Source organism: Myotis myotis, unplaced genomic scaffold (assembly GCF_014108235.1).
Source record: "Myotis myotis isolate mMyoMyo1 unplaced genomic scaffold, mMyoMyo1.p scaffold_m19_p_8, whole genome shotgun sequence".
Lineage (NCBI taxonomy): Eukaryota > Metazoa > Chordata > Mammalia > Chiroptera > Vespertilionidae > Myotis > Myotis myotis.
This window is the reverse complement of record NW_023416390.1, coordinates 54,519,819-54,533,741: the sequence shown is the minus strand read 5'-3', so window position 1 is coordinate 54,533,741 and position 13,923 is coordinate 54,519,819. Positions and strand designations below refer to the sequence as shown.

General features: G+C 37.5%; 2 protein-coding genes across 10 annotated transcripts in view; both read left to right on the top strand.

Annotated features, from left to right (window-relative positions):
• The window catches only part of TANK (TRAF family member associated NFKB activator), a 105,603-nt gene that overhangs the window by 68,125 nt on the left and 23,555 nt on the right, over positions 1–13,923 (top strand). For 7 of the 9 annotated variants that reach the window (XM_036318634.1, XM_036318631.1, XM_036318629.1 and 4 more), the window contains 2 exons: positions 461–572; positions 1,422–1,540. In XM_036318634.1, coding sequence (XP_036174527.1) covers positions 461–572; positions 1,422–1,540 — 231 coding nt within the window. The remainder of the gene's footprint in view (positions 1–460; positions 573–1,421; positions 1,541–13,923) is intronic. The other 2 variants (XM_036318628.1, XM_036318635.1) reach the window with 1 other exon arrangement.
• Positions 2,745–4,754, top strand: LOC118661090 (cyclin-Q-like). Its single transcript, XM_036318636.1, has one exon. The coding sequence runs from the start codon at positions 2,843–2,845 to the stop codon at positions 3,425–3,427; it is 585 nt and encodes a 194-aa protein (XP_036174529.1). The 5' UTR covers positions 2,745–2,842; the 3' UTR covers positions 3,428–4,754.

The following is a 13,923-nucleotide window of genomic DNA, read 5'->3' as shown; positions in this document are numbered from 1 at the left end:
TTTAGTTATACCCACTTCCTTTTTATTTTGTCCTCTAAGAATAAGTTCAAATGTGTGATTATTTAAAAGACACAAAATCTTACCTTTTTTATGTTAGTGGGGTATTTTTATAGAAAACTTTAATATGATGTCTTTTTATTATTCATGCCTTTCTTTGTTATCATTAAGGATAAAATTCTAAATTATAATTTTTATCCTAACTGAAGGACCAGAAACCATCTGTTTAACTTTTAATTGAAATTTTCTTTAAGATTATTTTTTAAATTGTAAAGCGTTTCCAATCACAGATGTTTGTAATGATTTTAAATACATTACTGGAGCCAATTTTTAGATCATAAATAAATGCTCAATACCTGGGAAATAGCAATATGGGCAACTCATATCTATATATAATTATTAATAGACAGTAAATGTATGTATATATCTCAGTAAATATCAGGCTAACTGGTTTTTATGTCAGCAGACTGAAAACTATGAGCAGAGAATACGTGAGCAACAGGAACAGCTGTCACTTCAACAAACTATTATTGACAAGCTAAAATCACAATTACTTCTTGTGAATTCCAGTCAAGGTATGTTCATGCTAATTTTTTATGTGTTTCTTAAACCGCTTCTAGAAAAAGGTGGAAGTCGAGTTTTTCTATTTTATTTCTCCATTTTTTTCTCTGATTTACATATGTTTAAGAAATGAGCACTTTCGGCCTATGGGGAAATGGACATTCATGTACTTAAAAATCTGTATGTAAGGATACTCATGATAGCATTTCTAATAATGAAAAACTATAAATAAAGAAATGTCCAAGAGTTAAATTACAGTCATCCATATAAGGAACAGCTATGTACCCAAGAAAACTGATGATAATAGATCAGCTTATTAACATGACATGTACTCAAGATATATAGCAAAATGAGCAAAACAGGGTACAAAAATAAATATTTTATTTATGCCAAAAAAATTCTCATGTGAATTTATATATATACATATATATATGTGTGTGTGTGTGTGTGTGTATATGTATGTATATATATATATATATATATATATATATATATATATATATATATGAAAATCTGCTAAAATACAAACCAGGAATATAACTCACAGATAATAAATAAGCATGGAATAGTTATACAAATGAGTATCTTAAACAAGAAATACATACCTGAAAGTGCAACTTATATAAATTCTGCATATTTTACACACCATTGACTAAGTAGAGTAAGGATTTTGTATGTTTAGTGGAAATGAAAAAAAAAAACAAATATAAAGAAAATATGCCAAAATCGAAATCAGAAAATCTAAATTGTCAAAGTCTCTACTCTTTAAAATTAGAGGTTTCGATTTGTATTCTGTTTACATTTTCAGGTACTACCAAAACCAAGAGTTTCCTGCTTATGTCCAAGAGGGTTTTGTTTTACAGATAACAGTTACAGCTGTAGTCCCCTGCTTGAAGACAGTGAAGCAAGGAAGAATAATTTGACCCTTGATCAGCCACTTGATAAAGTAAAATCAGGAATACCAAGAGAAAAAGAATCAAAGGTAAACTGCGCCCTGGCTTATTCCCTATAGAAATGAGAAATGAGAGATTAGGTTCCACAGCCTTCCTGAATTATTTAGTCAGTATTCTATCATAACTTGGGTGGGCAGGAACAGGGGAGGATATTGGCAAGATTCTTTTCAACCATAAGATTGCTTCCGCAAAAAGCAGCATTCAAATGCTGATACATAAAAATATCTTCTTCATTTTATTTTCCTGAGGTAGATTCACCACTGAATTCTAAACAGAAGTTCTGTATATACAAATGACTTACATGATCCTAAATAGAAGTACCATTTCCAAGTAAAAAAAAGGCTTAGGTTTCATATTTTCTGGTATTCTCTTTTCAGGCATTTGACAAAGAAATAAAAAATTATGCAAAGGTAGATAGTAAGACACTGATGATTCTGGATTTAAAAAAATAGCATTCTGGGGTGTTTCTTTTTTATCAATTACCTGTGCTTCATTTAAAAAGAAGAAGAAAAAAAAAGCCACCTCATCAGCTTAAGCAAATGTCTTCATTGAAGCAAGATAGAAAGGAATATTTCCTATCTGCAAGGAGACAGGTACTGTACAAGTATGTGCATGCTATGTTGGTTAGAAACAACCTAATCATCCATCAATAGCAGAATGATACATCTTTACAATAAAACACTTTAGAAAAAGTAAAATAAACTTAATTTATACATTAATATGCCTAGATTTCAAAAGAAATGTTGAATAAAAATGGAAACTACAAAATGACAAGGCGGGAATAATTTATGTAAATTTTTAAACATATAAAACGTTACGATAATTGTTTCTAAAAACACAAATAGGGACAGAACTTAGAATACGGAACCAGAAGAAGACAGAACCAGGAGACACAGAACCTACACAGAAAGTTCTCTAGAGACAGAAGAACTTCGCTGGAGAGAACATGGCAAAAGATCCTGGACAGAAACTGGCCTCAGAACCTAGAGACAGAACCTAGCAAGAGAACATGGCAAAAGATCCTGGACTGAACCTGACTACAGAAATTGGCAAGAGAACCTGACTAGAACCTGGTGACTGAACCTGGCTGGAGAACCTGGACAGAACCTGGCTGGAGAACCTAGCAAGAGAACATGGACACAGAACCTGGCTGGAGATCCGAACCAGAAACTCTCTGGAGATCCAGACCAGAACTTGGCTGGAGATCCTGGCTGGAGATCCTGGCTAGGCTGCTCATCAACTGAACACTGTCTCCACGTCATTCCTTCTTTGCCGACTCCGCCCACACCTTTGGGGACCCCTGGACCTGCTGGGGTCCAACCCCAGCAGAGATGGACTCCCTATTCTGGGTGATCCGGGACAGCATTGTGCAGTGCGAGCTCCTTGTGCTGCGGGTACTGCGCTTCCAAGTCTCCTTTCAGCACCCACACAGGTACCTGCTCCACTACCTGATTTCTCTCAAGAACTGGCTGAATCCTTACAGCTGGCAAAGGACCCCCATCTCCATCACTGCCTGGGCCCTGCTGCGGGACAGCTACCATGGGGGGCTGTGCTTCCGGTTCCAGGCTCAGCACATAGCGGTGGCGGTGCTCCATCTGGCCCTGCAGGTCTATGGTGTCCAGGTGCCCGCCAAGGCCAAGGCCGAGAAGCCATGGTGGCAGATGTTTAGTGGCGACCTTACCAAGCCAATCATTGATAACATTGTGTCTAATCTCACTCGGATTTATACCATGGACACAGAGATTCCCAAAGGCCCTGGCCCAGGCCTGCCCAAAGACAAGCCTGGGACTCTCGGCTGCCAGGGGACAGCGCCATCACATGGCCCTGACGGCCAGTCCCCAGAGCACTGGCTGGGAGGACTGGTTTTGTGCTGCTGGAGACAGGCCGGTGAAGGCGATGACATGCTGCCACTTTGAGTCTCAGGCTTTGACTGTCCCTGGCAGCCAAGGTCCAGATGGGGATGGGCGCTGCACCTCCTGCGGGCAGGAGAATGCTGTGGGCGGCTCTGAGGCCTCCGGCTCTGCTTTTGTCTTTTGAAAGAATGCAGACTACAGCCGAAATTTGGGATCAGTGGAAGGAAAATCAAAGAACAGATTGGACTGTGCCCCAGGGGATTTTTTTTAAAGGCCAGATTTAGAGAAAGTATGACTCAATTAACATAGAGGAAATTTTACTTTGTTTCGTTAAAGATATTACAAAGCCAAAATAAAAACATATAATAATTGGTGTTGGACATATAACAGATACATGCAAAAAAATTAGTCTAGACCACCAACTTACACCATACAAGTATAAACTGGGAATGAATAAAGGACTTAAACGTAGGTGGGTAACCATGAAAATCTTAGAAGAAGCAAAATATCAGGCATCTGTCTCAGCAATACCTTTACTCATGCAGCTCCTAGGGCAATGGAAACTGAGGCGAAAAGAAACAAATTGGACGACGTCAAATTAAAACACTTCTGCAAAGAAGAAGCCAACAAATACAACAACAACAACAAAACAAGGAAGTCCACTGCCTGCGAGAAGATATTTGCCAATGTTTTTTCAGATAAGGACCTATTCTCCAAAATTCATACTGAACTCATCCATTAAACAAAAGGAAGATCAACATTTCAATAAAAAAAAATGGGCACCACCACCACCACGAAGGCCCCTTCTGACTTATTATGGTCCAATCCCTGTGAATATTGTTACAGCCACACAGGAGATGGGTATGATGGGGGCACGGCAATTACTGCAAAAGCGGATGGGACACCCCTGTAAGAGGTCCTGAGTTTGGTGCTGGCGGCGAGCATAGGATACACCATGTATGCAAGAGAGAGTGAATCATGAAGTACAGTAGCTCACCTGATCCGGCAATCGGGGAGCCAGGGGTGAAGCCCCTGTGACAGAAGAATTAGACACTGAAATTAAAAATGATAAGGTACAGACAACAAAAAAAAAAAAAAATAAAAAAAAATAAAAAAAAATAAAAATAAAAACACAAATAGGTAGTAAAAGTGTAAGAAGGGTACACATCTTCTTTAAAAAAATGACTACCTCTACAGTCCGTGAGAGAAGAGAGTGTGACTCTGGGAAGACGATAAGGAAGCTTCAGTTGTATGTATAACTTATCCTTTTTTAAAGAAAAGATCTTGCCCGGCTGACATGGCTCAGTGGTTGAGCGTCAACCTATGAACCAAGAGGTCACGGTTCAATTCCCGGTCAGGGTACATGCCTAGATTACGGGCTTAATCTCCAGTGGGGGGGGGTGTGCAGAAGGCAGCCAATCAATGACTCTCTCTCATCATTGATGTTTCTATCTTTCCCTCTCCCTTTCTCTCTGAAATCAATAAAAAAATATATTTTAAAAAAAGAAAAGATCTGAAGCAAACATGACAGAATGTTAAGACTTGTTAAGTCAAGGTAGTGGATATATAGATGTATATTATTCTCCATATTTTTCTGAACCATTGAAATTTTATGTTTAAAAAGGAATTCTTTAAATGAGGTGAGTTGGGTTTTAGTGGGATGAGACAGCTTTTGAATAAAATGAGATCTAACAAATGAGGACACTTAATATTTACACTATCAATTAAGTCAAGAGCACTGTGTTTCTTTCTTTCCTTCTAAATGATGTAGATTTTAGTTTTGTGTGTCAGGGCTATTCTGTTACTGATCCCATAACTGAGACTATCCTGTTTTTATTTAACATCAAATCTGATTTTAATAATTTTCTATAAATAAAATTTTAGAATGAGTTCTCTGTAGTATCTCCCAGTTCATATTTTTTAATTCAAAATCATTTTTTTATTTGAATCATTCAGCTGTCTTTACTTTCACTTCAATTTCCATTTATCTAAAAATGCTGAAAAACACAAGAGACAGTGGCACTAGCATTCGTTTAGGTTTCTTTTGCAAGAGATAAAATTTAGAAACAATGATTCTGACTTCTAGGATATTTTATGATTTGGTTTATTATAGTACATAATAAGTCACTGAATTATAAATGCTGACAAAGAATTTAGTGCTTAAGTAAATAATATTTACAATCCTTTTCCTATTTCAAAGACTTCTAAATTTCATTATTTACCATTATTTTTTAATCAAAATTATTTTTATTTCCATTATTACATTTCTTTGAAGATAGTAAAATATCTCCAGTTCAAACTATGTAAAAGGTATTTTTTTAAAAAATAGCAGTCTTACCGAAACCGGTTTGGCTCAGTGGATAGAGCGTCGGCTTGCGGACTGAAAGGTCCCAGGTTTGATTCCGGTCAAGGACATGTACCTGGGTTGCGGGCACATCCCCAGTAGGAGATGTGCAGGAGGCAGCTGATCAATGTTTCTCTCTCATCGATGTTTCTAACTCTCTATCTCTCTCCCTTCCTCTCTGTAAAAAAATCAATAAAATATATTTAAAAAAATAGCAGTCTTGGTTAGAACAAAAGGGATGATGTGAAAGACTCTAAAATATGTTAATAATTTCGTTTATTTTAAATTGGTCATTATTTATGAAAGTTTTAGATTTAGTTTTCAGTCAATAAGTGTCCAAAGGGAACCTTCTTCAGAATTTTTTAAATTACATTTGTTTTAACTTTGTAAGATGTTTTTATCTATAACAGGGGTGGGCAAACTTTTTGACTCGAGGGCCACAATGGGTTCTTAAACTGGACCGGAGGGCCGGAACAAAAGCATGGATGGAGTGTTTGTGTGAACTAATATAAATTCAAAGTAAACATTACATAAAAGGGTACGGTCTTTTTTTTTTTTTTTTTTTTTAGTTTTATTCATTTCAAACAGGCCGGATCCAGCCCGCGGGCCATAGTTTGCCCACGGCTGATCTATAATATAAACTGAGTGGCATGATTATTATGACCACCTGATGTTTGTAGGCAAATTAGCTATAATTTCACGCTGAAGTTGCTAGAGGGCCAGACCATTCTAAATAGGGAAGCAGGTTGTTTACCACGACAGTAGAAGTGATTTTTTTCTGAAGATATGGGTAAACAGCACGATTTAACAGCCTTTGAACATGGGATATATTTGAACGTGAGTGGCCAGATTATTATGACCACCTGACATTTGTAGGCAAATTAGCCATACACTGCATCATATGGGATATGAAAGCCGAAGGCCCATTCGAACACCTTTGCTGCCTGCAGTTACCAAGATAAAACGTCTCCAATTCACACAGGAACACAAGGATTGGACAGTTGAGCATTGGAAAAAAGTCATGTGGTCCGATGAATCATGTTTCCAGTTGCATCAAGCAGATGGCAGAGTGATAATTTGGCGGAAACAGCATGAAAGCATGCACTCCACATGCATGAGTACAACCCTTCAAGCTGGTGGGGCAGTGTTATGGTTTGGGGCATGTTTTCCTGGCATGATTTGGGCCCTTTAATTCGTGTGGAACAACGTCTGAATAGCACAACATACCTAAGTATCATTGCTGATCAGGTTCATCCTATCATGTTGATGGCATATCCCAATGGAGATGACTTGTTCCAACAAGACAATGCGCCATGCCACGGTGCTCGTATTGTGCAGGAGTGGTTTCAAGAACATGAGGGAGACTTTACCTTGCTTAGGTGGCCTCCACAATCACCAGCTCTCAATCCAACTGAGCATTTGTGAGACGAAGTTAAAAGAGCCATCAGACAGCTGGTTCCACAACCATCAGATCTCACAGAACTGGACAGTGCTAATCATCAGGCATGGTGTCAGATTCCTCGCATGACCTTTCAACATCTCATGGAGTCAATGCCAAGAAGAATCGCCGCAGTATTGAAGGCAAAAGGTGGCCCAGTGAAGTACTGATGGGATGGTCATAATAATCTGGCCACTCAGTGTATATATTTGCATACTTATGCTGGAATTAACCGTAAGTAACAGAAATCATGTCAGAGATAGCTTATTTCCAAAGAATTACTGATATTGCATCAATTGAAACTTTATTTGTGAACAGACAATAAGAGGAAACAATATAAAGCTTCAGGTAAGAAATAAATCTAAATTTAGTGAGTTCTCTTAATTGTCATTACTAAAAGGGGAAAGATTTATGTGACACCACATATTTAATACCTTCAGTATCTCATCTACTCAATCTTATACTGTAACCATTTAGTAAAAATAAAAACCAATTGTCTTACATTTTAACTTTCTCATCTTCCTTTATATATCTAGAACCAAAGTGCTAATGCACACTAGATATATAAGGGATTAAAAGAGAAGAGGAAATATATTCTAAAAGAATGAATAAGTTGGATTTATTGAATATTGAGAGCTGGCTATATAGTCATTGAGCTAGTAACAGAAGGAAGCTCCTACTAACAACCCACAGTCCTTTCCTCCGCCTGTTTGGTGGGTGGTTTGAGGATGTGTTTTCTTCAGACTATTTTGTTTAGGATTTGGTTAGAATATTTGAGAGGGGAAAGACCCATGGACATTATAGCAAATGGCAACCATTGTCACCTTGGAAAATGAGATGAGGGGAAAGAGGGATATGCTGAGGGAGAAAGGGGCCCTTTAAAAGAAAATTTTATTTGAAAGCACAAAATTTATAGTTCACTTTCTGTTCATGCTAATCCTATGCAAACAACGCATAAGAATCCTTTAACTCCTAAGAGGATATAAAATCAAGACAACAGAGCCTTTATCATTGGGTGCTTGCAGTTTAGAGACATTAGAGAAGTATTAAGTTTAATGGAAAACCTTTCGACTCTTGTATACCATGGCAGTTTGCACAGTCTTTCTTGATAAGATCTGATTTTGAAAGGGACATTGTATTACAAATCATATCATATGTTATAGAAAATACCCTAGATTTACCCCAAAAGTTAACAGCTTAAAACAACAAGTACTTACTATCTCAGTTTCTATGGGTCAGAAATTTGGAGACTTAGCTGGGTGGTTCTGATTCCAGATCTCATGTGATCGAAGTCAGGATGTGGGCAAAGGCTTTAGCTATCTGAAGGCTTGACTGTGGTTGGAGGATCTACTTCCAAGTGGCTCACTCACATGATTGTTGTTAGGAGACCTCGCATATGGATCTCTCTATTCATAACCTGGCAGCTAACTTCCTCTAAGTAAGAAAGTAAGAGATCCAAGAGAGAGAGAACAAGGAAAAAGCCACAGTATTTCTATGATCTAGTCTCTAAAAATCACATAACCTTCCCTTCCACTTTATTCTGTTCATTAGAAATAAGTCACTAAATGCTCCAGAGGCAAGGAAATAAGTTCCACCCCTTGAAAGGAAGATAGATGTATTTTTAAAGCATCACAGGGACTGTAGATTGTGGTACAGAAGAGAGTACCAAAGATCAAAGGTGTGTTGGGGGGGACGAGTATTTTTTTTTAACCCTCACCCAACGGTATGTTTTTATTGATTTTTTTTAGAGAGAGAGAGAGAAACTAATGTGAGAGAGAAACATCGATTGATTGCCTCCTGTATATGCCCAGACCGGGGATTGAACCCACAACCTTTTGGTGTGTGGTACAATTCTCCAACCAACTGAGCCACCAGGCCACAGTGGAGTGAAGGGAGGCTAGTACTTAATTTACCATATGATAAATATTAATGAAAGATAAAGGAAGTTGGCAGAATTTAATAATGAATTCAACTTCCTGAATCCTATCATTATTAATCTCAGGAAAAAAATATCGTAGTTTATCGTCTTAACAATTTCAAAAATTCTAATATGAAATAAACTTTCCAGAGGAGCATAGCTGAACAGTGCTTTAGAGAAGAAAGAAACTGTTACATGTTGTTATTATTTTTATAACAAGTTTTAAAAATTAAAAATATTTATATATAGAATATCAAATAATACTAAAATACATACATTTATTCTGGCAAAACCTTTTTTTTCTGCCAAAAACTATTATCTTTTATTTATAGGACAACACTGTCAGAGATAGTAACATACATCATGATAGCAGTTATTATTTAAATAATATTTTGTGTTTTAATGTAAATATAAATTGGCATTGTTTAATTTGCTTTTTTAAAACTAGATTGTACCATACTGGGTCATTTGTATGATCTTAAAAATAAGTTATTTTTACCCAGCCGGCATGGCTCAGTGGATTAAGCATTGTCCCATGCACCAAAAGGTTGGTTGCTGGTTCAATTCCTGGTCAGGGCATATGCCCAGGTTGCAGGCTCAATCCCCAGTAGGGGTTGTGCAGGAGGCATCCCATCGATGTTTCTATCTTCTCTCCCTCTCCCTTCCTCTCTCTCTAAAAAATCAATTAAAATACTTTTTTAAAAATAAAGTTTTTTTATAATACTGCTTCTTTTATAATCACTTCATTTGCCAAACTAAATACTATACCGGATGCCTAAGGCTTGGCAAAACTGTTCGCCCTCATCTTCTAGCCCCATTTTTTATTTTTGTGGCAATTATACAAAAGTCTAATGTGTTTTAATACAATAAAATATGTAGAGAGCAATAATATAGAATACATAAAAGAATTTGGTGGTCTGGTAAATTTTCTTTACTCATTTATTCAGTAATTCTCAACTGCTATGTACCTGACACTGTCGGCCACTAGAAGAAAAAAGAGATATTGTCCCTGCCCTTTGACTTAAAATCTTGATTTAATAACTAAAGTAGAAATTATAAAACATTGTAAAGGTTTTTTCAGATTCTAGGACCCAGCACACAAAGTAAATATAGAATGAGTTTATTTGAGCTTTTAACTATTAGAAATTATGTGTTCATGTGTCCAAAGAGCTGTTATTTTGTTTCATTTCTGATTTCCTATATGTATTTCTAATTTATTCTATATATATGCCCTTCTTTATCTGAGTTATATGCTTTAAGCAAAACTTTTAAAATGTGAAGAATGCAATTTTTACCTTAAGTTACCAGTTAGAAAGTAGGCAAAATTCTGATGTGGCTCTCATTATGATTAGATCAGCAAGTATGTGGTAGCTTTGAGGAAAGATTTTGTAGGTTTAGAGTAGTACAACAGTGAAGGTAGCTGTGGAGTTGTCATTGGTGCTGACTAACATAAGGAAATGTGCTATACCTGGCAATTGCAAATAATATAGATACTTTAACGTTTGAAGAATATTAATGTGTAAAAATTCACCTGCCAAAAATAAAAAATAAAAGATCGTAGTAATGCCAAAAAAAAAAAAAAATTCACCTGCCAGTCACTTATACAAGAAGTATTTATTGAACCCTTCCTATTTGCATACTCTTGCTAGTCAATGACACGAATCTATATATATAAAGAGCCAGAGTCCATAACGTCCAAAACGACTGAAGGGATGACCAAACGCCAGGCTGCGCACACAGCAGGCTCAGGTGGGCGGGGACTGGCAAGCGGGCTGAACTGCTGACCTCTCAGAGAGAGAGGTGGGGCTGAGCAGGAGCTGCCACAGCTGCTGGCAAGGCCTGGAGAGAGAAGCAGAGTCTGATCCACAGCCTCTGTGGCAGTTGCTGATCAGCCCTTGCCTCTCTCTCTCTCTCTGGACCTCGCCAGCAGCCGCGCTTCTCTCTTTCTCTGAGAGTTCAGCAGTCAGCCTGCTCGCCAGCAGCCTGGGGCGGCTGCTGATCAGCCCTGCCTCTCTGATCAGGCCCGGAGATAGGCCTGGAGACGCTGACTGGCATAGAAACCGACCAGTCGGAACCAAATCTGGGTGAACTGTGAGGAGCCAATGGCTCTCTAGGAGGTGGAGCTTTTGATGCTGACTGGCATAGAAACTAACCAATCAGAACCTAATCTGGGTGAACTGTGAAGGCAGAACCTAAGGTGGGGGCTGAGGAGGGGTTTTAAGGGCAACAGCTGTTCGGTGTAAAGTATAAGAAAGCGATTCAATTTTTTAATGACTGGTTTGGCAGTATAGTGCATATGGCTGGCTATCAGTCCAGATATAGGGATTATGCATTTCTGTTTGCCAAGAGCATCTCCTCCTGCTGAAAAAGTCTCCCCCCCCCCCCCGCCCCTTATTTAAACAATCCTATCCTATATAATCTATACTAATAAAAGGGTAATATGCTAATTAGACCAGGTTGACCGGCCATCTTTTGGACGTCCGACTTCCTTCTGGACAAAGCCATGGTGGTGGGGGCTGAGGTAGAGGCAGTTGGGGGCGAGATCAGGCCTGCAGGGGAGGGCAGTTAGGGGCAATCAGGCAGGCAGGCAGGTGAGTGGTTAGGAGCCAGCGGTCCCAGATTGTGAGAAGGGTCAGGCCTAAACTGGCAGTCGGATATCCCCAAGGGGTCCCAATTGGAGAGGGTGCAGGCTGGGCTGAGGGACCCCCCCCCCCCGTGCATGAATTTCATGCACCAGGCCACTAGTACAACAATAAAAAGGAGTAAGAGAAGATGCATCCCCTTTAAGGAGCTACAAATTGGTTGGAGAAACAGATTTAGAGACCTAAAGCAATTAACAAGCATTGTATACAATGTGAAGTCCTAATTGTATGACAAAATGAAATACTAATTATAACTTTATGGTACAGATAAAACATATAGGACGTTATTTTTAAAATTAAAATGTTCAGTGAGCTGAAGGTAGGCTTGAGCAGGGGTTCAACATTTAGTTCAAGTAGGGAAAAGAAAATAAATTATTACTTGTTTATATCTTGGTAATGTGTGCATAGATATGTAAACGTAAATTGTCTACAAGATTTTAATGGAAAAAAAATGATTTCTTTCGGGTCACTTTAGAGAGCATCATCTTTAACTGAAAGCCAAAACAGAGGATTTTGAAAGAGCAGTTTCATTTACTATTACCTTTTTAAGTGACATAACCAGGGCTTCAGAGGAGACAGTGCTCCCCACTTTTTTGTATTTAGACAGTCCTTCAGTGAGAGGCATTTGCCTGTGATGTGTTACTTCAGTTACGTATGACAGTTTCAGCAAACAGTGTATGTACTCGAACTCTGTTCTGCTTTCTGGCCTCTGTGGCTTATAAAATACTAGCCTCACAAGTCTAGGTTTTGGATGGTATCCCCATCCTTGAACTGTTGATATTTCATATACTTTGGACTTTGTAGCAGCTCTCATTTAGTGATCTCCCTCTGAATTTTAGGGCCCCATAGTTTTTCTCAACACTCCTTTCTCTATTGCAAGTCTCTCAAATTATATTTATTTGTTTGTTAAGTTGCGATATAAGGTACCTGGTTTTATATACATTGTAAAAGTTTTAAAATAGAATACCATATATAGGTTTATGATAAATTTGTTTTTCGTCATTTGAACAAAAGTTGGAAATCAGACCATTAGTCAAGATATATAATTACCAAGTGGTTTCTGTGAGAAACTCAGATCTGGTTTGCATCATATAAACACAGTACATTTTATAAGAGAGGAACTTGAAGTAAATTTGATTGCTTATGTTCACTACTCAACTTTGTAAAAAAAAAAAAAAAAAGTTCCTATATTTCTTTAACATTTTGTTCTTTCTTTTCATCATCTTTATTCAATAGAAATGGTAGTGTGCCCACTATACGTTAATCTAGGCTGGGGCTTACAGAAAGTTAGAGAAAACCTGTGTGTGTGTGTGTGTGTGTGTGTGTGTGTGTGTGTGTGTGTGTGTAGCACTTTGCCGTCTCAGTCAGAGCAAATGTCCCATTCCCCCTGTTGTATTTCTAGATACTGGATCGAATATACCTTCTTCTTGTATATAACACTTCTATAGTACTCCTCTTTGGAGACTAGTCTTTGTTTATAGACTCTCTGGTAGAATAATTAGAAGGAAAAATAATTATCTTCAAACAGTTCATTGCTTAAAGTTCAAAGTTTTTTTCCAAAGTGTCATAATAACTATGTCACAATAAGAAAAAAAATACTGATATCCAAAGCATTTTAATACTTACATTGAAATTTCTTTTGCAGAAATTTTGTTTCCAAATATTAATTATTAATTCATCCTAACCCTTACCTATTCTGGGTCTCTGTTGTTGTTTTTTTAATTCAATATATCATTTTAGGGTTTTTGAGAGTAAGAGAAAATGAGAAGTGGTATATCACTTTTTTAAATCTCTTCTGGGTTTCTAAACAAATTTGAGTATCTTTACTATGGCTTTTCTCCCCTTAATTCCCCCAGTTATCCCCTTTCTCGCATATCCCATTTTTCTTTTATTTCTACTCTATTCCAGAGCCCACAAAACAGAGCTTGTATATTTTATTCAGCCCTGATTTCTCTTGACCAAGGCATGAAAGGCTGTTTTCAACCTCAGTAGGTTAGGACTAGCCCCCCAAAACAATCTAGTTTCTCTTATTAATATGTCATAATCTTTCATCCTAAAAGTCCTCAAAATTGAAAATATTTGGTTTTCATTGTTATGAAATGCTTCAGCAATGATCTGTTGTAATATTTTGTATTTTGAGGGGTTTTTTTGGTGTGTATTGTTTTGTTAAATTATATGAATAAATTTTAGCCTCACACAGATATGTAGGTGGGAAAG

Excerpts from the sequence above, each read along its gene's own strand:
- LOC118661090 (XM_036318636.1), top strand. The coding sequence starts at position 2,843 with ATGGACTCCCTATTCTGGGTGATCCGGGACAGCATTGTGCAGTGCGAG.